The sequence below is a fragment of the Excalfactoria chinensis genome, chromosome 1 (assembly GCF_039878825.1).
Source record: "Excalfactoria chinensis isolate bCotChi1 chromosome 1, bCotChi1.hap2, whole genome shotgun sequence".
NCBI classification, from domain to species: domain Eukaryota; kingdom Metazoa; phylum Chordata; class Aves; order Galliformes; family Phasianidae; genus Excalfactoria; species Excalfactoria chinensis.
The window spans coordinates 164,043,120-164,069,585 of record NC_092825.1 but is presented as its reverse complement, the minus strand read 5'-3'; the positions used below and the strand labels follow the sequence as shown (position 1 = coordinate 164,069,585).

General features: G+C 44.2%; 1 protein-coding gene and 1 long non-coding RNA gene across 6 annotated transcripts in view; one reads left to right on the top strand and one right to left on the bottom strand.

Moving 5' to 3' along the window:
* Positions 1 to 9,802, bottom strand: part of KATNAL1 (katanin catalytic subunit A1 like 1) — a 40,398-nt gene extending 30,596 nt beyond the window's left edge. The window contains exons 1-2 of one of the 2 annotated variants that reach the window (XR_011902590.1): positions 9,615 to 9,794; positions 1,910 to 2,085 (exon numbers count right to left, since the gene is read on the bottom strand). Coding sequence is in view for 1 of the 2 variants with exons in the window: in XM_072326384.1 (XP_072182485.1) it covers positions 1,910 to 2,071 (162 nt within the window). In the remaining variant the exon portion in view is untranslated. Of the gene's footprint in view, positions 1 to 1,909; positions 2,086 to 9,614 lie in introns of both variants that reach the window. The other variant, XM_072326384.1, reaches the window with a different exon arrangement.
* LOC140247081 (uncharacterized) overlaps positions 9,507 to 26,466 on the top strand; it is a 53,498-nt gene continuing 36,538 nt past the window's right edge. For all 4 annotated transcript variants that reach the window (XR_011902593.1, XR_011902592.1, XR_011902591.1 and 1 more), the window contains exons 1-2: positions 9,507 to 9,628; positions 13,202 to 13,283. This is a non-coding gene — a long non-coding RNA (uncharacterized lncRNA). The remainder of the gene's footprint in view (positions 9,629 to 13,201; positions 13,284 to 26,466) is intronic.

Here is a 26,466-nt window from a genome sequence, read left to right as displayed (position 1 = left end):
TGTCAGACAGCAACAGCGTGGCACTGGCAGTTTGGAGGTAGCTGCTATTGGAGTTGGAAAGCAGAGCTAACATCCAAATCAGCAGATTCCCTCTTACTCAGTCTCAAAGAATGAGAAAGCACAATTATTTATGAAGAGCAAGTTAGAAAGCAGGTCAATTTTTCTAGGTCCCAGTGAGGGAAGTGCAGGTGTGATAAAACTGCAGATTCCAGGGTTACCATTTGCTCCCAGGCCTATAGGTAGTCCTATAAATAATGAAGACAGCCTGAGAATGAAGAACAGTTGGCTTTTTCCCCCCACACTTCTTACTTCTAGGTATTTGTTCCTGAGCAGAGATTGGCACAAGTAATGGCAAAACTAGATTCTGACAAAGCTTAGCTACCACCACTGTATTGAGAAGATTCAGAACAGCATGAACACACAGCATGACAGACAGTACCCAATGCCGATGCTTCTGGGGACAGTGCTTTTTAAATTGTGAACAAAAACTGTTAGGGCAATTCTGATTTTACTTAAAAGAGGTAATTTCTGAGAAGGTGCCAACTTCAGATTCTCTGGTAAGGTGCCCACTGCCTTTCCTAGAGAATAATCGTGGAGACAACATTAAAGGTCCCTTTATAATCAAGGCTTGTATCCAATGTACAACATACATTCAGACAGCAGTTGTAATAACACTCAATGTCATGAGATCGTGAGACTTGAAGTAATTTTCACAAGCCAAAAGCTGTTAAAAGTTTAATGGAGAATCAACGTCATCAGGGGATACACAGTGTACTAAAAATGAAGGTGATGCAGAAATGCAGCTGCAGAACAAGGAATATCTCATGTTTCCACCTTCACATCAGCTACAAATTTGGAAGGAAATAAGAACAAGATCAGGGCACAGACACCACTCAGCTTGGCCTGGGGTGGGGAGGAGCTTGAATACAAACAGGAGTGTCAGCATCTCCTATATAATGTTCAGCTTCTTTCAGCACCAGGAAAGCTAGGCACTAACACTGCTGATTGTGCACACGCATCCTTTGCAAGCAAGATCCTAGCCAGTGTATAGACTTTAATAGTTTCGTGAGAAAGACCTATGAACAGTACTGTGATTTGATTATCAGTTTTAGCTAATAGTACAGAAAATCCTGCAAGTAACAGACATTTCAAGCACAACATCATGACCAAAGCACCTGCTGCAATAAAGAAAAAAATTTGCTTTTTGTTTTAACATAGCATTAGTTAAACACTGCTATTTAGAAATACACTCCTTGAAATGGTCTCTTCAGCTACTGCAAAATTATATCCATCATAAAAATTGTGCTCTTTCAAAACATTATTTATACAATACGATTACTTTTCTGGAATACACTTCTACATTTTTATCCTGTTGGTTGGTTGTTTTGTTTTTTAGATAGAGAACATTTTCTACAGTGAAATATATATGTGTGCGTACATATATACACATACACACACGTATGTTATACATGATCCGGACTGAGAGCATTCCATTTGCATGTTGTAGTGTACATACCTACCTGCTACTCAGCCATTCCACTGATGCTAACCCACTTACTCACACCTTAATTTACTAAATATTAGATGGACAAGAGATAAAATAGCAAAGGGATGTCCTCAGCAAAACAATTTTTCCCAAGTATACAGTCACACATGAATAGAGCAATGGTTAGCCAAACATTGTGAGTGAAAGCAAAGCAAAAAGAATGTTATACATTATATTTATATAAAGATTCCTTTGAAATACACCACAAGAAATAATTCCCCATAAATGTCAACTAAACATTGTGAAGGCAATGTTATAAACTCAGCTGAAATATACATCCTCTACACTATAAAAGCTTGAGGAAGTATAGTATATTTTTCAAATACCAACTAACAGAATACAGACAACCTTACTGCACCATACCTGTTGCCATTTACCCTTAATTGCTGGATCTCTGATCGACTGGCAATGTCTCTGGATTTGCTGGATGACACCCTGGTAATACACCATAGAAGAGTCATAATTCCCAATGAGTGCATAGTCTCTTCCCTTTTTGGCGTTGTCGCAGATCTCTGCCAAATTCATCTTCACTCAGAAACCTAGAAGAGAATATAATCATCAGCAAAGCTAATTGTACACCCTAGAGTAATTCAGCCTGTGAAATTCTAGTTTTCTTACTTCTCTCAAAGCTGAATTGTGCCGTTTTTTTGTTCTAATTTACCAAGCATTTAGCTCTTGAAGCATCAAGCCTAAGGTTTGAGATCATAAATCTCAACTCATTTATAGAAATTAAAAACAAACAAAGGGCTACACAACTTCTTCATTACCTTTGGTCTCAATCCCATTAAATTAATGCAAGAAAATTAAATGCCCTGCCTACCCTGAACTTCAAGGATCTAACCAGCCAAACTTTAATTTGTAGATCACCACAATATATTAGCAGCCATCAACCTGTGAATCACAAATCACACCTGGCAGTAAATTGCTTTTTATGCTGTTGGGTTACATACGTGCCTAAATGCTTCAACCAGCACTGTGGAACTCTGCACTTAGCAATTCTGAGAGCCCTCACCCTAATGAGATGGCAGCGCTGCTGAACGACAGCTCCACTATAGGCAAAGCTGAGAGCCTCTTTCTGTTTAAATATTCTTGTGAAGTACATCAGCATCCAGATGCTGACTTGCACTTTTGCATTAAATCTAACACATCCTTTTGGGATTTACAGCAGAGTTGGCAATCCATACTTAAGACTTCTTAAAATGACACGAATGTACAACCTTCCCCTAGTCCCTCAAACAATTTAGGATTAATACTTTTTTACTAACTTTTTCATACATAAGCAACAAATCATGGCACAAGTTGAAGGCAAACCCATATACAACTTCTCCCAGTAAACGTTTAAGAGGGCAATATTAAACCACAGACTTGAAAGCATAACCCATACATCTAAGTCCCTGCCATACAAAAGTAGCCTTAACTCCTTTGCCTTGTCTCAGAATATGAGGTTCCCAATGTTCATCCAGATGGATATCTCTGGAAATCAAAAATAAGGTTAATAGCTACGCAAGGCAGACACACATCAGTGCCCAGCTTGGACCCACACACCAGGCCCACTCCTTCTGCTCTTGTCACTAAGCCCACAGTCACATAGCCTCCTTACTGCTGAATGTCCCAGCAAGAATCTGTTGCCTTCCCACTGCCCTGAGGATGGTGGTGGCACCAGGGCTTGCTTGTCCCCACTCCCTGCCTCTTGTCTCAGGCTGCTGGAAACCTCAAGGCAGATGCAGAATGTAGGTGGATGCGGCAACCACCTGTAATTTGGTTTGATCTCTCCTGGAGCTTGGCGGGGAGGGGGCAGGATGGAAAGGTCCAGCTCTAGAACACGAACTGTGTAATAACTGGAAAAGAGGTGGAAAATTTTACATGGCTTAAAAATGTGATGGGAAACTATACAATAATCTCCCATTTCCCATCACCCAGCATGATGCTGGTGACACAGAAGGACAAGGAAGAGCTTGATGGCTGATGCATCACGCTGTGGAGCTTCTACATGCCCACAGGCACTGAGGGACACTGTTAGTGGGCATGGTGAGGATAGGCTGATGCTTGGACTTCGTGATCTTAGTGGTCTTTTCCAAACTTAGTGATTCTATGTAACTTGGAGCACACAGGGAAATCGCTGCATGTACACATGCTCCTCCAGTATCCTATCAATAGGGAAATGCCTATTGATGCCTCCAGAGCTAGTCTGACTAGCAGAATCTCCTGCATTTGGGTATTTCAATTTTACTTATCACCTAATCAGGTAATACTGACATGAGAAGGTGACTGTAACATCATCCACTTACATGAGATGTGTTGGAAACAGCATCTGTTGACCTCAGTCCTAAGTAAGAGCGAGCTCCCCCTTATGACCAGGCAATGCTCTGAGGCCCTACTGCACGGACTGACTAGTTCAAACCTGGGGAAGGCCTTCTGCCCTCAGTTGTTTTCTGGACAGCAACACACCAGTGAGAAGAGGCAGCTAGAACTAGGTGGAGGGTTTTTCCATATTCTATACATGTTTTGTTATCGGTTCTGCATCAAATAATGGAGTTCATACATTGTACACATCAAAGAAGCCAGAAATAGAAAGTGCATAAATAATTTTATGTCATTCACAGCCTCATACCTTTAAGTAAATGCATAGCAAGGGACAACTGTTGTCAAGTACATTTAGGACAACTTACATGTTCCTTGTGGCACCAGCTTCCCATCCTAGCATTGTATGGTTCTCTCCTGCACCAGACCATAACAGCTCCACTGTACATCAAGGTACCCTCTGAGATTCCTCAGTTCACGGATCATTGACAAGAAGAGACATTACAGACGCTCCGTCAGTAGAGCTGCCACACACGGGGTCTTAAGCCCACTTGTTTAAACTCTGCAGCAGCATGGCTAAAAGGTCACAGGGGATATTAGTCTTCATTCTTCGGAGCATAAGCTGAGATGATCCCTAGCTGGGGTCAGGAAAGAATTTTTCTCCCAGAACCAAAGCAATGCACAATTGAGCAAGATCCAAAAGACGGTCTTTTTTTTTTTAAGTATTAAAACATTACACAGTCAGAGATATACCAGTGAGGATGGTGGGCAGGAGGGGGAGTGCAGGCACTGCTCCTTCAGCACCCTATCTCCAGCTGAGGCGTGCATGCAGGCCCATGTCTGCATCCACATTCACTGGGTGCTGCCAGGAGCAATCAGTGTCCTCACTTCAGGCAGGGTCTGCAGCAGGATTTTTTCCTCTTGCTTGTTACTACACACTCAAATTTGCAAACGCCAACACAAAAAGCATCTTTGCAATCTGTTTCTCGTTCATGCCAATGTATTTTGAGACAATCAATTACACAACTGTGTCCCATTTTCTCCACAGGCATTTGACACCTGCACAGAATGACATACATTAAATTGTGCATGTGTAATGTTCTTCATTTCTTCTTTATTCTCACAGTTTCAGTAGTCACCTCAAGCCTTGCTTACTGCCTGCTAGTCAGACTTCTCTCCTAATCACTGTTAGTCCCCACAGATAGGGCAATAATACACAAGTTCTGATTCTATGATTCTATGTTTTAACTTCAACTTGCACCTTTTTCTGACCAGAAGCTGACCCGAGCAGACCAAGAATTTTCCACAGCTCCCTGAGATTTCTGGACAGATGGTCTCACGTCATAGCAGCTGTGCAGTTCTGCTGACTGGGCAGCGGAACATCTGGCAAGGCCTGGGCATCCACAGATGAAGACTAGTTACTAATTCTGGTTCTCATTATCTGCAGAACAACCACACAGCGCTGATGTTGTGCAGCCAGAAAAACAACATGAGAGATCTGACTAACACCAAGAGACAGAGCCATGCTTTTCATTGAATCGTAAGGTTGGAAAAGACCATTCAGATCACCAGGTCCAACCATCAACTCATCACACCATGCCACTGACCACGTCCCTCATTGCCACATCTCCAGGTTTCTTGAACACCTCCAGGGACGGTGATTGCACCACTTCCCCGGGCAGCTGTGCCACTGCATCACCACTCTTCCTGAATTTTTCTTAACATCCAACTTGAACCTCCCCTAACGCAACTTGAGGCCATTCCCCCCTGTTCTACTGCTGTTACCTGGGAGAAGAGGCCAACCCCCACCTCACCACAACCTCCCTTCAGGCAGATGTAGTGAGCAGTGAGGTCTCCCCTGTGCCTCCTCTACTCCAGACTGAACAATCCCAGCTCCCTCAGCCACTTCCCATCACTTCCCCCTCACAGCTTCACTGCCCTTCTCTGGAGACACTCCAGGGCCTCAACATCTTTCTTGTAGCCCAAAACCAAACATAGTCTAAGGCAGAACCCTCTTGAAACCCAGCGCACAACTACGCACCTCCCACAACAGCATCACGATGGGCCCCAGTCACTACACAGTCTCAGAACATTTTTCATACAGAACAAAGCAGGTACAAAGCTGGTACAAAGCTGAATTCCAGTTTTAGGTGGTCTAAGCACTTGGATTATCTGCTGTTCACTTGCACTTATTTCTGTTTCTACAGTCTAAGCAATGAAGTGCCAGTTATTCCTCTCTTCTTGTGCTTCAAAGCTCTCCCTTATGATTAATCTAAACTTGTCCTTCTCCATTTCTGGTCACACTGCTCCTAAAGTCAGCTTTGACCACTTACAAACATCCTCTTCTCCCCCCAGTTATGTTTTCACCTAATACAAACTAAGGATCCTACTTTCCATTTTTCCCTTCGAGGTTAAAATTTGTCAAAACAGAGACATGAAACAACACGACAACAGTAGAAGCATGAACTGAAACACTACCTGGAATGTCGTCAGGGAGGAAAGAAACATTCTTTTACTGCATCACCTGCAATCCCCACCAGAAGGCTGCAGATGTGTATTTCTGTCTGAAGTAGGCAGACTGCATTTCTTTCCGGGCATGATGTATTTATTTCAACTGATTTTTTTAAGAATGTTATTCAAATACGTAATCATTAAGAAGAAAAATCTTGCCAGTTTTATTAGATTATCATTTTCACGGTGGATGCGAGTGCAGAACAACTGGTGTCCATGTCTGTCCCTTTCAGAAGTGATCACTGATGCCACAGACAATTGTCAGGCATTACGGTGGTGTGACAAAAGCATTTTAACCCCAGTAACAGGGCTTTCCTTCACCTTGCTGCAGCAGCTCCACAAACATGGATGGGCACTAACAATCCTTACCTCGCTGCATAACTACTTCTGCTAAAATATATATGAATAAGTAAGCATGTGGCTCAGTTTCAGCAGTTTGGTTATCTGCCTTCTGTTAAGTGGCGCTGGGCTTCTTTGCACTGAAACCCCCTTTTGAAATGTTAGATGTGGAGATAATGGGAAAACGTGCGTGGAACTGGTAAGATGAGACAAAGGCCTCAAACAACTGGTGTGGATTCTTCCAAGAGCTAACTTAAAATGCAAGTGGAGAGAAAAAAAATCTTCAAACGAAGCGAAGATATTCATCTCAGGTTAATAGGAAGCACAGATACACAAGAACCCCCTAAGCAGTTGGTCAGTGCTTTAATGCTATTGGCTCTGAACAGTGAGCATCCTGCACAGCAGAATGCCCTTAGCAAAGCCTCTGAACTACCTAGAAAGAGAAGTGCCAGAAATTGCTGTGCTGTTCCTACAACTGACTGCAAACTGCATTCTCCTCCAGAGTACCTCATGTGTCAACTTCGAGCCCATCCACATAGTCACATCTTCACTACTTCAGAAGGAGGTGCTCATCAACTAGTCCAGATAACTGAAATCAGAACAGTGGATACAAATGCTATTGGGCACTTGAGGGAGCGTAATTTCATGCACACGTGCTTTAGGTTATAGTTTTAGCATGTTCTTTGCTGTCTGCCGGACTCAAGTTGGCTTCAGCATCTCTTCTCTACAGCACGGTCTCCTGCACTTCTAGCATTAGTGCCACACCAAACCCACAGCAGCTTTAAGCACCCAGGTGGTACCAGCCTAGAGGTGGTGGATCCCCTCCTTCAGCAGGATGCAGGGCTCAGGTGCTTCAAGGCCACTGCAGGGCTTGCCCAGTGCTCAGGGAAACAGAACTCAGCCCAGATCAGTAACTCTTCTGTCTCTCTCCACATGACACGCATAAACTCTTCTGGCAGAGCAAGCATGTCACCAAAGACTCCCAGGATGGGTCTGTGCAGAACCAGCTTGGGTTCAAAGTGTTCATTAGGTCAGGCTCTGAATCAGTAAAGTTAAACTGCTCCTGCACCTGGCCCTGAATACCGCACATTCATGCTCCCACACCACTGCAACTCACAAGCGCTGTCAGAACAAAGCCAGCTACACAGAGATTCAGTTCTGCTGTTGCTACATTCCTCGTGAAGCCGATCTGCAAGCCAGATAAACTTTCCATGAATAATTGCAGGTTTAATGGACTCACACGTGTTTATAACCCTGACTCATAGGGTCAGAATCTAGGCTGGATGCTTTCCCTTCTTTCAAATTTCCCTTTGCATTCCTAAGAATTTGCTCTTTAGGACTATGAATGTTCCAACTTAGAATTCTGCTTTTTTAAAGTCTTCTGAAGAACAGTCTATACTCTTCAGAATGCATATACATACTGCTGTTAGAGCTGCAGACATCAAGTCTTTTCAGATTTCTCAGTCTGTCCCCCAAAGAATACTTTTTTTCTGCAATTATTTACATAGAAAACCACAGATGTGGTTTTATTTCTCTTCCTTCCATTTACTTCTCCACCTTGAGCCTGTCATTAGCTGAGGGCAGGACCCACTCCTTTGTGACAGCTGAAAAGCATGGACCTGAAAGCAGAAACTCCATGGGGAGCATCCAGGGGGCTCAGCCTGCCCAGGCTGCATCTGATGTTGGTGAAAATAAACAAACAAATAAGTTCCCTATGAGGACAGGCTGAGAGAGCTGGGGCTGTTCAGCCTGGTGAAGGCTCTAGGGAGATCTGAAAGTGGCCTTTCAGTATCTAAGGGGGGGCTATAACAAAGATGACAGACTTGTTATAAAGGTCTGCTGCAATAGGACAAGGGAAAATAGTTTCAGTCAGTAAGAGGAAGAAATTAGTCTGGATATAAGGAAAAAGTTTTCTATAGTAAGAGATGTGAGGTACTGGCACAGGTTGCCCAGAGAGGTGGTAGATGCTCCATCCCTGGAGACACTCAAGGTCAGGCTGGATGGGGCTCTGAGAACCTGATGGAGCTGTAGGTGTCCCTGCTCATTGCATGGGGTTGGATGAGGTGACATTTAAAGGTCCCTTCCAACTCATACACCTCTACAGTAACTCAAACCTTCAATGGCATTAATGATCAAACATCCACTGGATAGAAACCGTGCGAGCCATGTATTGCTCAGTATTAACATATGCAGGAAAACAACTGCAGGGATGCTTCTCATATTTCCAGAGGGGAAATATATATATATATATATATATACCAGCACGCCAACAATGAATACTTGTATTTCACACATCATGTTGAATGGGAACTGTAGGTCCCCGGGCCTACTGAAGAATAGGAGATAAAGGAGATCACTGAAATCATCACCAGAAGAAACGGGGAGGTTCAGGAGCCAAACGCACGGAGACCAGGCGCGATACACACCGGGCGGACCCGCGAGCCCCCAGCCGCCCCCCGGGCTCATCCCCCCGCCCTTCGCCTGCCTTCCCGCCGCCACCAAAGCCTCCTCCAGCCCCAGGGGTCACGCTCCCTCCCGCTGGCGGCTCCGCTCTTCACCTCCCCTCGCTCGGTCTCCATCCCCTCAGACCGATGGAGCTGGGCCTGCCCGCCCACCCCCTCCTCAGCGCTCTCCCGAGCGAGGGCAAGGCAGCGATCCCCCCGCAACGCCTCAGGGGAGCGCTGGGTGTTGTAGTCTCCCCCCGCCGCTCCTCCGCTCGGCGCCAGCGGGCGGCGGGCACCGCGGGACTACACTTCCCGGCGTGCCACGCGGCAGGCCGCCCCCACCCCCGGCCCACGGCCGCCCCCAGCGCAGCGGCACGGGCAGCGCCGCCGGGCCGGATGTTGTTGGGCCGCAGCGCCCCGCGGCCCCTCCGCGCCCTGAGGGAGCCGCCCCGCCGCCGCGGCCCCGCCATTACCTGGGAGGAGCGGGGTGCGTGTCCCGGCGCCGGCGGAGCGGGGAGGGGGACGCGGTCCTTCTGCGCTCCGGCAGAGCGAGGGAGGGGGGTGTGGGGATCGGGAGGGGGGTCGAGCGATGGGTAAAGGGGGGTGGGGGGGAAGGAGAGAGGGGCGCGCGCGCGTGGCGGCGACGAGCGGTTGCCATGGCGGCGGGGAGGGGCGGGGCTAAACCTGAGCCCGCCCCCGGGCCCGGCCTCCCCGCGGGGCGGCGGTTCGCTGCCTGCCTGTAAGGGGCGGCCCGGGGCTGGGTCGGGCTCGGCAGTACGGGGCTGGGCCGCCGGGTTATGCTTCTGAGAGCCCGCGGGCTCGCAGTGAGAAGGGGCGCGGCTTTCCGGCCGGCTGAAAACAAAGGAAAAACCCTTTGCGCCTGCGGGGGGTGGCGGGTGTGTCCTGTGTGTGTCCTGTGTGTGTCCTGTGTGTGTCCTGTGTGTGTCCTGTGTGTGTCCTGTGTGTGTCCTGTGTGTGTCCTGTGTGTGTCCTGTGTGTGTCCTGTGTGTGTCCTGTGTGTGTCCTGTGTGTGTCCTGTGTGTGTCCTGTGTGTGTCCTGTGTGTGTCCTGTGTGTGTCCTGTGTGTGTCCTGTGTGCCTGCGGGGCTCGCCTGCTGCCCTGTCAGCTGTGGGAGCAGTTCGGAGAAGGGAAATGCAGCGCTGTCCTGGACAGGCACACGGGAGGAGGCGGGATGTGGCCTTTGCTGTGGGGCTTCGTCACTTCTACGTAGGAGATGTGGGGAATTGCCTGTTCCTTGGGCCAAAGCAGTACCTGATGGCAGTGGACGGCCTTACAGGGCATCATCTGCTGAGGGTGAACGTGTGCATCACACGGGTCTGTAAGCAGCCCGGTCTCCTGTGCAGGAACAGAGGTGCACACCTCTCTGAGGATGTAGTTTCACCGTGCAGGCCAGCTTGTGTCCATATTGCCAGCAGAAGGGCAGTCCTGCCTTCTTCTCTGATCCTGCCTGGGTTTTCCTAGTTATTTACAAAGCAATAACCCTGTTGTTGCCATCTGGCGAGGCACGCCTGCGGTCTGATCCAGCTGACAGCCAGTTATGCCCCTCCAGAAAATAGCTGGCTTTCAGCTGGGCCTGCTGCTGAACGAGGTGATCCAGCAGAGCTGCAGCAAACACCAGGAGGACAGAGGTGGAGGCAGGAACACACTGAGACCACAGCGGAGCTGAGCTGCACTGCTGCAGTCACTCCCTGCTGCCACAGCTCCTGTGTGACAGTGCTGAGAGCATCCTGCTAATAACAGCCTGCTGATGGCTCCCAATGGCAAATGTGATTTGTCTGGAGAATGTGAACTGCAAACTTAAGGTAGCAGTATGAGGTTGTATGTTGCTGTAAGGTATTCAGAAATGCAAACTGGCGCAAGTGAAAGAGCAGGGATTGAAGCTGGATGCCCAGAGCACCACTTAAACAATGCAGCATGTGTTAATGTGTCACTCATAGATGTACATATCTTCCCTGAAAATCATGTGGAGATTCATAGGCCTTTTTGAGTGTTTTAGAACTTGAGCCAAAATTGTGATGAATTCGGAACAGCTGCAGCTCTGGCTTTCCCTTTTCCCAGATTTCTTCAAACTTTGTTGTCCATTAAACCAATTCCTGCTGTTCTTTCACATACCCAAAAGCGTAGATGCTGTGTGGACTTTGGAGACCCTAAATGCTTCTCGGGGAAAGCAGACATTACGCAGCTCCGTGCCACAATAATCCATTCTCACAAGACTTATTGTACCTCTTATCACGTTAGGCAGCACATTAAGCTGCTTTGTCTGAGGCTCATATCCCTCATCTGGGAAACTGTGACAGAGAGAAGTTGGTTAGTTAGTCATAACATCTGCGTGTGTGTGTTTTTCCTTCAGTGTTTTCAGTAGTTGAGGCAAGTAGTTCTGCTTCCTAGTGGCACAGGGTACCCTTGCTCCCACTTGTCTCCCTTAGGAGAGTAGTTGCTGAGCACAGTAGCAATTCCTTGCCACTCTTGTTGGACCTCTCACACGGAAGGTCTGTTTTGGGAAGTGTCTGTCTTCATGTTTTGCAAAATCCTAGCCCTGGACATTAAATGTATATAAGGGTTATAGGGCAATTCAGGCTGAAAGGGGCTTGGGAGGGCATCTTGTCCAGCCTCTTTCTCACAGTAGAGTTTGTCTGCATGGTCTTTGATATGAGAAATGGCAAAAAGAAGGACTAACAGCCATCGGGAATTCATAAATTTGCTAATAACATAAAAGAATGGTAGCCACAAGTATGATATTTCATAGCTTTTATTGCTGCCGTGATCAGACAAACTCCAGCTTTTCTGGCTGGGGTGATCTAAGAAATATTGCTTCCCTGACCGTCTGTTCTGCCTCTTGACTGAAGATTCTTGCCTCCACAACAGTTGCTGGAATGGAAAGCACTAATGTTTCTAATACATTTTAATATAAAATATGGCATCAAACTGATCTTTAATCCACAGTTTGAGCTAATTGGTTGGACATTGTATTAAAGCAGCTGGGACTCACGCGTGTATTTAATTTCACCAACTGCTGTCTGACAGTGCCTGCTGATCTCAGGCAAGGAGAGTGAAGCAAGTTTTTGTGTGAGGGTGACACTTCACTGAAATTTCTTTTACAGTTGGTATATTCTCAGGTCTTACATCTTTTTATTGTCTTGATAAAGGCAGCTTGGGATGAGAGATGATGCTGGCGGGTGTCAGTGGCTGTGGTTAGACAGGCTCCAGCTGTGGTGGTGGAGAAGGGCATTACTCACAGCTGAACCCCAGAGACTTATCATGGCCCTTTGCAGCGATCTGCAAATCTGCCAGCTGAGCTGATTGCATGCCCACTCTCTCTGATTTATTCTAGTCGGTTCAGTCAGAAGCTGGTAGAAATTAATGGAGCTCTTTTGCTGTGAATGTTTGATTTTGGTTCAAAAGTGTCTCTTAAAGTAGAATAATTGCTGACACTGTCAGGTAAGTTTAAAGCTATTCACAGTAAGGGTCTGTATCAGATTAACAAAACTGGTTTCTAAGTTGATTTGGTTATTGTTACATAAATTCCATAGACTGTGTCTAACTTAGGTGGCTGGTAGAGGCTTTTAGCACACAGTATCAAGGAACTTCATTGGTAATCTTCTCCCACATGCAAAGTTCTGCAGGAAAAGATTGAAAGCGTGTGGAGTGAGATACCTATGAATTGTGAACTGCCATTTGCTTTTGTCTTCTCTTCCCCTTGCTATTATATTTAACTTGACTACTGGAATTATTATGCCTTTGTAATAATGTTTAATGCTCATATGCAAACATAACTCTTTACCAAAGGTCTTATAGGTTACATTGAGAAATGCTGTAATAATAGAAGGTAAAAAACAATAGGGAAGCAATTGAGAAAAGAAGGAGGATGTTACATATTCATGGCCATTAACCTTCTGGGGGAAGTTATGCATGTCTTAGTGAAGACAGCAATAGATACACACTGTTAATTTCCATACACACATAGTAATTCTTCTCCTGCCTAGATATTTTTATTGGATGAAATTTATCACATTGACACATCTACTCATTTCTTTTCTAGGAAGCTCCATCAGAGCCTGAACCTCCAGAATTTGTGATGGAATAGCAACGTAGAAGGATGCAGTCAATATCTTTCACACAAGGTACATCTCAAATGCCATGGATTGTTTATGAAGAGCAGTTCAAGGGAAAGCAGTTGCTTTTCAAATGAGATCTCCATTCAGCCAGAAAGTGAGGGTAGGCCTGGCCACTGGTTATTGTATTTAACTGAACAGTATTTAACTGTTCAGATGTAGATACCTTCTTGTAGATTTGTGTATCTAAATTAGACTTCCTTTAGTTTTTCTTTGTAGTAGAGAGAGAGAGAGAGAGAGAGAGAGAGGTACTTTCCTCGTTGACCGAGTTGGACTGTGTTGTGAGTACATCTAATTTTTCCAGTTTTACAGGAGGAGTGAGCGCCAATCACCATGAAATTAGGTGCCTGCCCTGTAGATGCATAAAGTCAGCTGAGAGGAGTGCTATGTAATGTGTCTATTACGTTGTTAGAGAGCCCTAGAGAAGGATGTCATGACAGTTACGACTAAATTGATTGAAATTATGAAGAACAAGGCAGCGTCAGAAGAATAGAAAATGCAGGTAGAAAAAAGGTACATCTTTCAACTGGGTTGTTGCAAGTCCACAGTAAGCTGGAAAAAATGGTGATTCTGCTTTTAGTCTTTGGACAGAAATGAAAAAAAAAAAAATCAGAAACCGGGACATTGTGTTTCTTGGTATATTTAATAAGCAAAAGGATTTTGCATCTGCTATAGCATTAACCTTTGGAGAAGGAGTAAGAAAGTAGCTGACAGTAGTCAGAGAGGAAGACTTCAATGGAAACCTAAGAGAAAATGAAGCCAGGCCCATGAAGTCATGTGTCAGCAATTGTTACCTAAAACTGGGATAGGAAAATAAAACATCATCCCAGCGCTGTGGTGCCTTACCAGATGGTGTAAGGTGGCAGAGTTCCATGAATTTCATCTGTGTGCTAGGGCTGACAACTAAGAAGAAGTCTGTGGTACACAGTTAAGCAAAAATTGTTTGTTAGTATAACTCTTCCGTGGTAAAGTGTTGATCTTAGGCTGTGGTGCTAAAGATATGACACTTCTGGAGTCTGTCCCTCTGCAGTAATTCTGAAAGTTTTTGACCAGTTTCATCTACATTTGACAAAAGGGTGGATGCCTTAATGATAACTGAGTTGCTTTTAGTTTTTAGTAAGTGGCATGGTAGATGGAATGGGCTCAGTTGGTGCTTCTGCCGAGTGCAAATTAGGCAGAAATTAGATGTTGAATATTTCACTTGGCAACAGGCTGCCCAGTCAGAAATCTTTAAGTGGCCGACTGCTCTGTGCATACTGTTGCTTGCAGCATCAACCTCTGTGCACAGCGCTGGTTTTATGCATGACCCATAGGCAACTGTTACTGAAGTATATGATTGCTAAGGGGAAACAATTACAAAACCATAGGATACTAACCTACTGAACCAAACAGTTATCTCAGTTGAGCCTGTTAACTGAGACATGGCCATACATTTAGGTCGTGCTGGTATATATTATTCTCCTTCTCCTGTCGATACTTCTCTAACTTAGAAGTGGCAGTTTCAAATATGGGAGCAGTTGGACAGCTTTTTACACACTGCTTACGTGTCCAAACCAGTGGAATAAACAAAGCACAGGCTAATACATATTAATGGCTTGTCCAGCATCTTCGATTTATTAGGCATTTCAGTTCCAGCTCTGCAGCGTGAGATATTAGAAGATGAATTGGCTTTAACAATCCACTCCTGTAAACACATTCATCCAGAACAGAAGATAGCTACGTATAAGGAGTGTTCTTCAAAGTATCAGTAATCCTTTTCAGGGTTGTCTTGAACACCCCTTTGAATAATACTGTGATCAATGGCAGTGATGGTGGTTATGTTTGGAACATCTGAGAAACAAATTATGTTGTGGTATTTACGTAAGTATCAGGAATCTACAGGTCAGGAGTGCAGAAGGTAAGCAAACCAATGGCCATTTGTACTGGAAAAACGGCTTTTGTCATTCACTGATAACTTCTTACCTCCATTTAGCGATACATAAGCAGTTCTGAGTGAATAGGAGCAATGTAGTAAATGGTAAAATGTAATTACTAATGAAAATTTAGCCAAAATTACTAATGAGCTTTTTAAAAAGTGCTTAAGGAGAACAAAAAAAATTAAATAAGATATGTTGGGGATCATTTCAGTAATGATGTTTTCCCATCCTGGTCTTCTAGTATGATTATTGTAGGGAATATACTGTGGTTTCCATGTGAACAACTTAATCTGTTTCATATTTTGAGGGAAAAAAAATGGGAATCTTTTTTTAACTTTGAAATTTGGGCTGTACTTGCAAGATGTGCATTTGTTAACTGTTCATTTATTTAATAAATGAGAAACACAGTTGTGTCAGTAGAGGGTCAGCGGCACAAAGAACCGTATCTCATAAAAGAACAGACATTGTTATCATAGCTTTGGTTAAACTTATTTTAAATCATTATAGCATCCCATTCGCATTCTTGGAGGGAATGTTCACTGCATGCATTTTAAACACACAACTTAGATGCCTAATTTAGGAGGCTTGTCTCCCCAGATGCCTTGCATAGTTGAAGGAGTGAGAGAGGCTCCTCCAGAGAGCAATTCAGGCTTATGTTCATGAAGCTTTGGCTCTGAATTATCATCTGGAGGAGCCTCTTCAGCTTTGAGAGCTGTTCTGTGCTATTCTTTGCGTCTTTTCCTTGGCAACAAAACTGAGTGAACTAATCTCCACCCCTCAGCACTTGCTTATCACTGTCACTTGTGCGGGCACAGCTGTTTATGTGGTGGCACTGGCAGCTAGGATGGTGAAATCATCAGAGTTAAAAGACACTGCGAGAAAGAAGATGTCGCTCATAACACAGACCACACCTCTGATCTGGTTTATTGTTTGACTTTGTAAACTTTTAAACCTGCATGTCTGAGGAAGCGATGGGCTTTAGCAAGAGTCAGAAATGAGATCTTGAACATGGGGACCTGTCTGCTGAGTGTACCCCCAGAAACGAGCTGTATTCAGCTTCAGGGTTTAAGTTCAGGAGACCAAATCCTTTGTCAGAATATCGTTCTGTTCATGTACATTATTTTTATAACAGTAGATTTTCACTAATATCCTAGAGGTGCTTTTATGGTTTGCATCACTGTAAGAAGCAGATAATCTAACCTTAGATACTGTTACTTGTGTGAAAACAGCCATGGTTTACTAACAAAATAGCATGTAGGATTTAGAAACGTACCAGGAAAAGGTGTGCTAAACTTCATGAAGAGAGCATGTGAGCATATATGAGAGCACGGTGTAGCTACTAACATAAAGCAACTACAATCAAGTTGGAGTAGCTGAAGAAGTTCCCCACCTTTCGTCAGACACACTAAAGGCAATTTACTTCTGCACATGAGCTAATTGCCTTAGATTATTTTCAGAACCATTGGAAAGCCTGGCCTTTTGAGTGGCGCTTCAGTCAACCTCTGTTAGATATATGATATAGGAAAAAAATGAAGCAGTCCTGTAAGGTCCAGTTTCTCTCCATTGGCTATGGAGGGAGGTGAACTGCCTATGTCAGTTACGGAATAGCTGCGCTGGGCCAGCTGAATCCCACGCATGGACAGCACGGCTGTTCCCCATACGTAGCACCACGGACTGCAGGGAATGTACTGACCTCTAAAACCATGCACACTTGGATGCAAGCACGACAGACTAAAATGCCATTTTCTGATCATTAAAAATCACTCCACCTCTAAAGGGATTCGATGCTACCAGTGACCGCTGCTCAGACACTTCTGCTGTCTCTTAATGTAGTTAAGACATTTTGTGTTGTTCTTGTATTAACTATCATGTTTTAAAAGTGTCCTTTTGAAACAATTAGGAACGCTGGCCACAAACCCAATGAGGTGAGAAATTTGTTAATAGGTTTTAATAGTTAATAATTTTTACATGGCATCTTGGGTGCTGCTTTTTAAAGCCCCGTAGCCATCAGGATAGATTTCTTAATAACCTGTGAAGAGATTGTTTTGTTATATATTTAACTATGACCTTCTGTAACTTGACCTGGCTAATTGCTTTTTCTGGCTGTAGTCTCACCTCACGGTCCTTCTCCATGAAAGTAAGAATGAAAACATTCATAAAGAATCACTGGCTCGGCCCCAGCTGCAGAGTAGTGCTGCCGACTGCTCTGCCTGCACCACATAGCCCTGTACACTGGATCTTATCTTTGTACTTTGTGGTATCTGCCTGGTCCTGCAGCAGAATTATTATTTTAATGGATTTTTCAGCTTCGAGTGTGATATGTGAGGGCTGTACAACATCCTGCCAGAGTGATGGTGTTATAACTTGATATGTAGTATTACGTGCCCTCTGATACAAGTGAGGGTGTTTGGAGGAGGGGGTTTGCTGAACCCCTGGGGACAGTGTTGCACAACAACAGGGATCCAAGGATGCCTGTTATGACATTCTAGGCTTTACTGTCTTCTGGGAGTAGTCCTGCAAATGAACTACTCAAGACCTATGCCTTATCTTAAAGGCAAGACCTGTAATCAAATAGATCACAAAGGAGAGAGCTGACAGCTAAGCAGTGAGGATGATCAGCTTCTCTTGGCTGTGTTGTAGATACAGTGTTTTAAGTGCCTAGTTTAGTCCTGTGATGGAGTGAAAATGACATAAACACGTAGTTTCATACAGGTTAACTGAGTACATACAGTAACTGTAAATAGACCTTGGAAACAGAAGCAGTTAATACCATGTATTGCAAGCACCTTAACATTTCATGCATACACTCAGCATTTCATGCTGAAATAAAGTCACTTTTATTCCTGGCTGGTAGGTCTACCTGTGACTCAGAGGAGCTTTGACTGGCTCTTAGATCTAAAGATGAAATTCTCCTTACTTAGATACCATATAGTTCAATGACAGTCTCAGTAGGGAGGTAGCGGAAAAGTGGAGTAGATTAAATTAATTGTTGTGTGGAAGCTTTTCATACATTGTGTGGGATGCTTATATTCTTCATTATACCATATGGTATCCAATTGTAACGTGATAAAATTACTAATGCAGGATAATAAATAACATCATGATTATGTGCTACAGGTCCCACCTCATACATGCAAAAAAAGTAATTATAGTTGGAGTGAATAATGGAGATTTGACTGTTACATCTAAGAATACATTTAAAAGGACACGATGTTGTTGTTAAAGGCGAGAGTTGTCTCTTCTGGCTTTACATATTCAGTAAGAAGGTGTCCACTCTAAGCCAGTCAGTCCTCTGCGATTGCATCTGTGGTCAGTGGAGGGGAACGGCCACTTCAGAAGGTAGGTGGCCCCTCCAGATATGGTCAGATATTTTCAGAGGGATGACCCTCAGAACTTCACACAAACAGAAAATCTTCAACATTATGTTCTAGAGGAAATCGGAATGCATGCAGGAAAAGCTGTTCGTACATTGTAACCTTTCTCAAAGGAATCTCTACCTGTATTATTCGCTTCAGCAGGCAATCAGAAATTGCAAAACTTTTGATAATATTTAGGTCTTCTTTGACACATCCCAGTGATGCAAGTTTAACTTGCATTTCTCTGGACAAATTACAGCTTAATTCTGGACAGTTGTCTTATACTTAATGTAAATCACCTTTGCTGCAAGAAGCAGCAAACTTACCATACTGTTTATACAACTGCGACAACAAAAAGGCCTTGCAACTGAATCTTCTTCATGAAGATGATCAGGGAACTGGAGCACCTCCCCTATGAAGACAGGCTGAGGGAGCTGGGCTTGTTCAGCCTGGAGAAAAGAAGGCTGTGGGGTGACCTCATTGCAGCCTTTCAATACCTGAAGGGAACTTACTCCCAGGAGAGGAGTAAACTCTTTGAAAGGGCTGATAATAGCAGGACTAGGGGAAATGGTTTTAAGTTAAAAGAGGGAAGATTTAGGTTGGATGTTAGGGGGAAGTTCTTTACCATGAGAGTGGTGAGGTCCTGGAACAGGCTGCCCAGGGAGGCTGTGGATGCCCCGTCCTTGGAGGTGTTCAAGGCCAGGTTGGACAGGGCTCTGGGCAACCTGATCTAGTAAACGTGGAAGTTTGGTGGCCCTGACAGGCAGGGGGACTGGAACTTCATGATCCTTGAGGTCCCTTCCAACCCAGGTCATTCTGTGATTCTGTGAGTTGAACTCAATTGCTTGCTATTGGACACTAAGAGCATCTATTTCATTATTCTTTGCCACGATTTTGCATATTTGGAGATTATTATTCCCAATTTCTTCCTAGTTTTCTCTATTCTTGGCACCATTTGTGTCTTGTTGCTGAAATAAAGTACCATTGTGATGCTAGTAGGCTTTACATACAGTTAAGCCTCTCAGACAAAGTGTAAGGGGAGTGAAAATCTGGAAGTTGGATGAGGGGAGAGTGGAAGTTGTTCTCCATCTCGCCTTTCCCTTAGCCCTGCAACTGACTGTACCTGACTCTGGACTGTTCTTGCTCCTGTCCACCACACTGTAATGGAGATTGTAAGCCAAGGTGACACTAGAGCCCTGGAGCTTCCTCTTTGTTCCATATTACTTGAATTTAAAGGGAACCAGACCAACAGTCCCTGCATAGCCCCAGGTAATCTAGGTCATCCAGTGACTCCATAAGAGCACTGATATTTCCTGGTACACTTACAATTGCGATACTGTTATGCTGTTAGTCTGTCACTCAGCACTAATTTAGATTGAGTAATCCCAATTCATTCCGTCCTTTCTTATAAATCAGAGAGGTGTGGGGATTAAGTATTTGACTGATTGTTACCCTTTCATGGACTCCTACCAGTTCACAGCTTTCAAAGGCATGATAGCCACACTCAGCAGTGAAAATCTAGGGACTCGCTAGGCAGTGTTTACAAGCATAAAGTAGTTTTTGACTCCTCTCTTTTCACTTTCTGTTTTTGCTGAGTTTCTACACTTCCCGGTTTACTTACAGTGACACTTTCCAATTTGTCCAAAGCCACAAAGAAAAATCCAGTGCTTTTGTTTGTGTGTACTGCTTAAGGACCTTGGAAGATACCTTCAATACAGAACGTTTCACAGGACTACGCATTATACCACAAAATGATTCTTAGCATGTTAATTTAAAGCATATTTTTCTATAGATTAGTTCATAAAGAGGGAGGAAGGAAGATATTTAGCTCCAGACAGCACTTGCAATAGAAGTTGGTTATTTCTCTACAGCATCTTTCCTTTGAAATATCACTAAATGATTTCCAGAGAGAGGAAGAATGTAATTTAATGATCCCTTGCACAGTTCCAACACCTTTCATCAGCGCATCTCAAAGCATTTCAGACAAGCCTGAAAGCTTGTCTGTTCTCCAACTATATCAGTTGGCCTAATAAAAGATATTATATCTTCGTGCACACCTTGTATTGCTTAGCGCTCAATCATTGTTTTACGGATAACTAGAAAGAGGCACAAAGAATCTATGTAGTTTCGTTTCAGACAATGAATTCTGTGGGGTCCCATTTTCAGTGAGGCTCCAGGCTTTGCAGGATACGTGTTCTCGGATTACAGTCAGGTGTGGAGCAAAGTGCTCGTCCCACTGACATCAGTGGCAAAGTTCCCATTGATCCAAGTAACTCTGAAATCGTGTGCTAGCTTTTCTATCTGCTGCCTGCCAGAATCGACTTCAGACCTGCACATCCTGCCTTATGCGTCACTATTAGTAATGAAGGTTCTGCAGCCCACATCGTGTCTGCCGTTATGTTCTCAAGAAGTGATCAAGACAAGTCTAAACGAAGAATGAGAGACCCCAGCAACAGGAGGGGTCGTTGCACAGTCAGTGTACTTGTTAACAGTCTCCTTGCAGTTACTGCAGATGAATCCATCTGCCTTTTATGCACACGCTCCGTGCTGACGAAACGAGCCATATGAGAGCTGTTTGAGTCAGCTTGCACTGACGTGGATGCGTGCTGTCCTCACTGGCAAGTGTCCCAGGTTACAGGTGTACTGCCAAGACCTCCACAAAGCCTGTGTCATATCCCTGCTATCACGTTTGACCTTTTTTGATTAAAAGACAATCTAACGTTTTTGAGCAAATTGAGAGATCTCATCCAGCTTTGTAAGTGCCTGGTTAAGACAGTGCATTTGGCTCTCTGGCACCACGTGCAGCTATAAACAAGTGCTGTCTTGAGAAAATAAGTCTCAAAGAATAGTCCTTCCACTAAAGCACTCATGAAGTACGCACTATCATCAAAAGCTGTATGCTATAAGAGAAATAAGCAATTTAAAGTACAGATTATAAGGGAACACAACGGAAGAAATCTCCTGTGTATGCAGTATACAGGGGTCCCGTTTTGCTGTTGAGGATGGCTGAATGTGGTCCTGGTAAGAAAAAGAGGATCATTCTCTCTCCCTTTATTGTCCACTTGTTCCATACTGTAGGAGTCTTCTCAAACTTACTGAAGTTCTGGCCACCCTGCCCTGGTATATTCTTGATAATTTTCAATGTAAATGCTCAGTGAATACTCTGTCTCTTGTGCTAGATGGAGAGAGAGGAGCTGTTGCTCATCTGGCATTTGTTATCTACAGCTGTCTTTCCCTCTTTCATAGTTATTTCAGGTTATGGATAAGCTAGAGGAAAATAAAAGGAAGTTTTTCATACCACCAGTTTCAGTTTGAAGCTGAAGAACTCCAAACTGCTAGTCTCACAAAAACATTCTCTTGTCTTTTTGGCTGAATTAAACGTTGGTCTTTCTATTATGTCTTATATTATGAGCTGCTTGTGGATCTTTATATCTCCGATCATTCTCTCCTTGTGTTAGAAAACAATATGTGGGAGTTTCTTTCCGTACCAGATCTTTGTGGGTTACTTGCTAGTAAACTAATTTTATATGACTCAGATTTAAATAATAAAAAGGCTTAACTCCAGCCCAAGAAGAGTTTATTGTCCACAACTGTAGCCTAGAGACAAACCCCAGCACCTTTGGGACTCAGCTGAGGCAGCAATTAGGCAGCATTTTATTGTGATGCAGTGAATACGCAAAAGATGAAGCTGGGCTACTCTCGAGAGCTTAGAAACAAAATTGGCTTCCTGGAGAGAGAACATAAGAAATCTGGCAACCTAAAAATATTTAAAGAGCTTAGGGTTCCCAGGGGAGAATTTCAAGCTATTGAAGTGGAAAAGACTGAGCATTTGCTAAGATTGAAAAAGAAAAAAGGGGAGGGGGCTACATGAAGAACAACAAAGTGTACAGATATATTTTTTTTACTGTAGCGTGTTTCAAAGGGGAAAATATAATAAACCTGAAATCGGTCTGTAGCACAGACGTCAATGCAGCGTTCCAAATCAAACAGCCTTGGTTTGAAAACAGGAGTCAGAAGATATTTTTTTCTCATTTCAGAATTATGAGTGATGGAGGCCAAGAAACCATTAAATGAGGTGAGAGGTCTAGGCTAGAGGGCATCTTGAGCAAGTCTAATGAAGTCATGGTTGCTTCAGTGGCCACGTTCCCAAGGGATTTTGCTGTGTCTGTCACTGCTTCTCTGTTCCTCCTCTGGATCTGGCTCCCTGGGCTTTGCTCTTACGTTCCAGGAACACTGCGTAGCCCTACTCCAGCAGCGCAGTGGCGTGTAGCATCCCCGTGTCAGAACAAAGACATGCGGAACATGGTTTAGCTCACCCAACGTTTGATGTCTGTCGTACAGACGTTTACCTGTGGGCTGGTCTTGCCTGCCTGCCTTTATTGTCAGCTAAGAGTGGCAGGAGCTTACGAGGCACAATTTAGCTCAACTGAGTGTGAATTTCTAATGTATGCTAAAAGTGCCAATTTATCTGTGACTTAAAATGGAGTCCTAAGGTGATTAACTCACAAATGGACGCCTACAGTTTAAACGTCTCCATTTGTTCAATGAATTCTACCCACACAATGAGCATTACTCCAGTGCAGACTATATATTAGAGCTTTCTCCGCTGTGTTTGGGCTTATCCCTTCATGCACCTTGTATTTAAGCCTGTATCTGGGACTACAACAAAATAACTGAAATGGTTAAGCTTGTGTCCCAACGTGAACAAGTGGACTAGGAGGTGCACAATGTTTACTTTGCTGTCCTGTCCTGTCCTCCTTGCCACTCCTTCTCATTACCCTGACCACCTTGCCTCAGCCATACAGCTCCACTCATGATTTTGTGTGTCAGAGGCACGTCTGTTCAACAACAGAAGAAAGCCCTGCACCGAGGGTCAGAGCTGGATGACTGATCAATGTGGGAGAGCATGCTCTGCTCCTCTGTACCTAAGTAAACTTCATCTGCATAAAGTTTTGATGTCTCTGTTGTGTTGACTTTGATTGAGCAAGCCAGAAGACGAGAGCAGTCCTTGATATTTAAATAATCCCATGAGCCGTACCCATCCTGTGCTGAACGCGCTCAATTCCTTCCCACAGCCAAAGGCTTCCCATTCAACATGTTTTATGTCATAGGCTTCCCACTCAGTGATTCCACCACTGAGAGGTTTCTACGCTATGCTTGTGATTTGCAGGACAGAATTTCTCAGGTTGGAAAAGACCTTGAAGATCATCAAGTCCAACCGCAGCCTAACCAGTAGCCTATCTCTTAAAAAACAACCACAAAACAATACCACAACAAGAAACCTCTGCTAAATCATATCCCTGAGTACCACATCCAAACGGCTCTTAAACACATCCAGGGATGGCGATTCAACCACCTCCTTGGGGAGCCCATTCCAGTACCTAATTACCCTTTCTGTGAAGAAGTTCTTTCTAATATCCAACCTAAACTTGTCCTGGCGCAACTAGAGGCCATTTCCCCTATCATTTATCATTAATATGGAAGCGTATGGGCCTTGCTTCAGCAACTACAAGGCTTCCTGCAAGATGCTTCATATTCCAGGCTTTTATTGAACCATACACACAATGCTGTACGTATTGCAAAGCCACCCTGCTCATCCTGCTCTTGGTTATTGCTAAATTGCCCAGAATCCATCTCTTTTGTTTGTCAGAAATTAGGCACCTCTGGTAAACAATAAACAGCAAGAAAAAGGATGGCATTATCCCCTCTGAAGCATACCAGCGTAGCAGCCAGTTTCTGGATACACCATTCACAGAGCAGAAAGCAAACTGCTGGCTGGTGTGCAAATGTTACTGCAAACACAGCATTCCCCTGGGAGGCTGAGCTGTAATGTGCACAGACAACGTGGAGTGGTTCTGGATGAGCAGAGGACATGCGTATCACAGCATGTTGCAGAAGGCTGTGGTTCTGGTATTCCGTGGTGTAAGGCCTGATGTGTATTTAAGGCATTTCCTGCTTCAGCAATTTTTGCTAGGAATCTGATGCACGTTTCCTATATTTCCAGAAGTAAACTTGCAGTCACATCTGTGGGAGAGAGGGGATCAGAGCCTATGGCCAGAACCTGTGTGGAAGCACACCCTGGCCATTGCCATATCAGTGGTGAGGGGCAGTGCACAGTGCACAGCTCCCCACGATGCCAAAGAGGGGACACTGCTGAGGAGCTGTTCAAATACGCTCATTCCTGACAGCGCCAGGTAACCTGCTTAATGCTTAAAATCCTGTTGCTCTCCAAAAGAAATATGGAGGAGAAACTGTGTGGTAGAGATCAGGCTCAGTGGTATGTGGAAATGCTCAGCATAAACTATGAAGGGAGCTGGGCATACCTTAAAGGAGTTTTATTGCTTGCAACAGCCATCTGCAGGCTAAGAATCAGGGCCTCACACAAGGAATCCAGAGCTGCCCTTCTGCAGTACTAGTTCCTTCTGAAAGAGCACTGGCAGAGAAATAACAGATTGCAGCAAGACTGGAGAGAAACAGGTACAGTGAGTTGTCATATTGCTGGGTGACAAGAAAAGAAATGTTTTTATGCCTACCGAGATGTGACTAGCTTGTCAGTTATGTAATCTGCCAAATCATGCTGTTGTCATGATCAATGAGTAGTTTTTACAGCAGCAGACCTTAGCCAGCTTCTTGGCATTAAGGATCTGGGCTGTACTGCACTAAACATCAAGCACAGCTATAGAAAGGACTGAGAATCTCCCATGAATTGTGCTTGTGGCCATGTATTTGGTATTCTCAGATTAACCTGAATTTGAGATATGCAATGATTTAAAACCAAACAGATTCTTCTGAAAGTGTTTTCTTGTCAGCGGTGGTGGTTTTTTGGGTTTTTGGGGTTTTTTTTAGTTGCTCATTTTATGCTGTATATGTGATATGTAGTTCAGCCAAAGCAGGGCTTATATTTTGGTAGACCTGACTGGGGACCAACCGTGCAAAGCGTGAGATCAGAAAGTGCTTCTTTAGGGCACTTCAGAAGCGCCGACAGTGCTTTGTACTTTTGCTGAGAAGCGCTTTCACCGTCTCAAAGCTTTTTACAAACTGAAGTGGTAATTCTGACTCTGCAGTAAGAGATACCAGCATTATTCTCATTACAAATAGGAAAAATGAAGAAACAAAAGGGGCAGGGAGTAATTCATGTCTTGTCAGTGGCTGTGACTCCTTTTTCTTGTCTGGATTTTTTGCTCTAAGCACTAGATGCGTTGTTTCTTAGGTGTTATCACCGCCGTCCTTTAGCTGATGAACAGCGAGGCAGGAAGCAGAATAAAGCCGAGTGAGGCCAGTATTCTTCTCAGGAGATATTGATACCAATGGAACTGGAGTAGCTGCTTTGAAATGACTGCACTCATTAAAGAATAGTATATTTTAGGAAGGAAGGAAGTCTTATGAGCAGAACTCACATAGACTGATGTCAGAGAGTAGCTGGAGGACTAAATTTTGATTATGGTAACTATTTCTTTCTTCTTTGTGATGAAACAAGGTTTGGTAAATGGCATTATTCTCCTTGTTTTACTGTTGTTTTTTTTTGTTCCTGTGAACCCTGTCTCCAATGAAGCCATTGTTCACTAGGTGCTTTGAAAACACAGTGACACCAGGACCCTGTGACATTCCTGAGCAAGATGTGAAATTAACCACAATAGGGAAATGGAAGAGGTAAGGTGACTTGCGTCAAGACAATGAAATGAGGTGATACTGCAGGACACAACCCAGATCTCTTGAACACCAGGATACGGTCTGCCTCTCAGCAGCTGTCCGCACAAGCAGACTCAGCTTTTGGAATTACAGATTCCATGTCGTGGAATAGAGAGAGAAGAAACCAAGATCCCTTCCCAGGCAGAAAGGAGCCCAGACAAAGTGCTTTGAGTATCAGTGCCGTGGGGAACTGCTGTTTTAGTTCCTGTCATGTGGTTCCGTTGCAGGAGT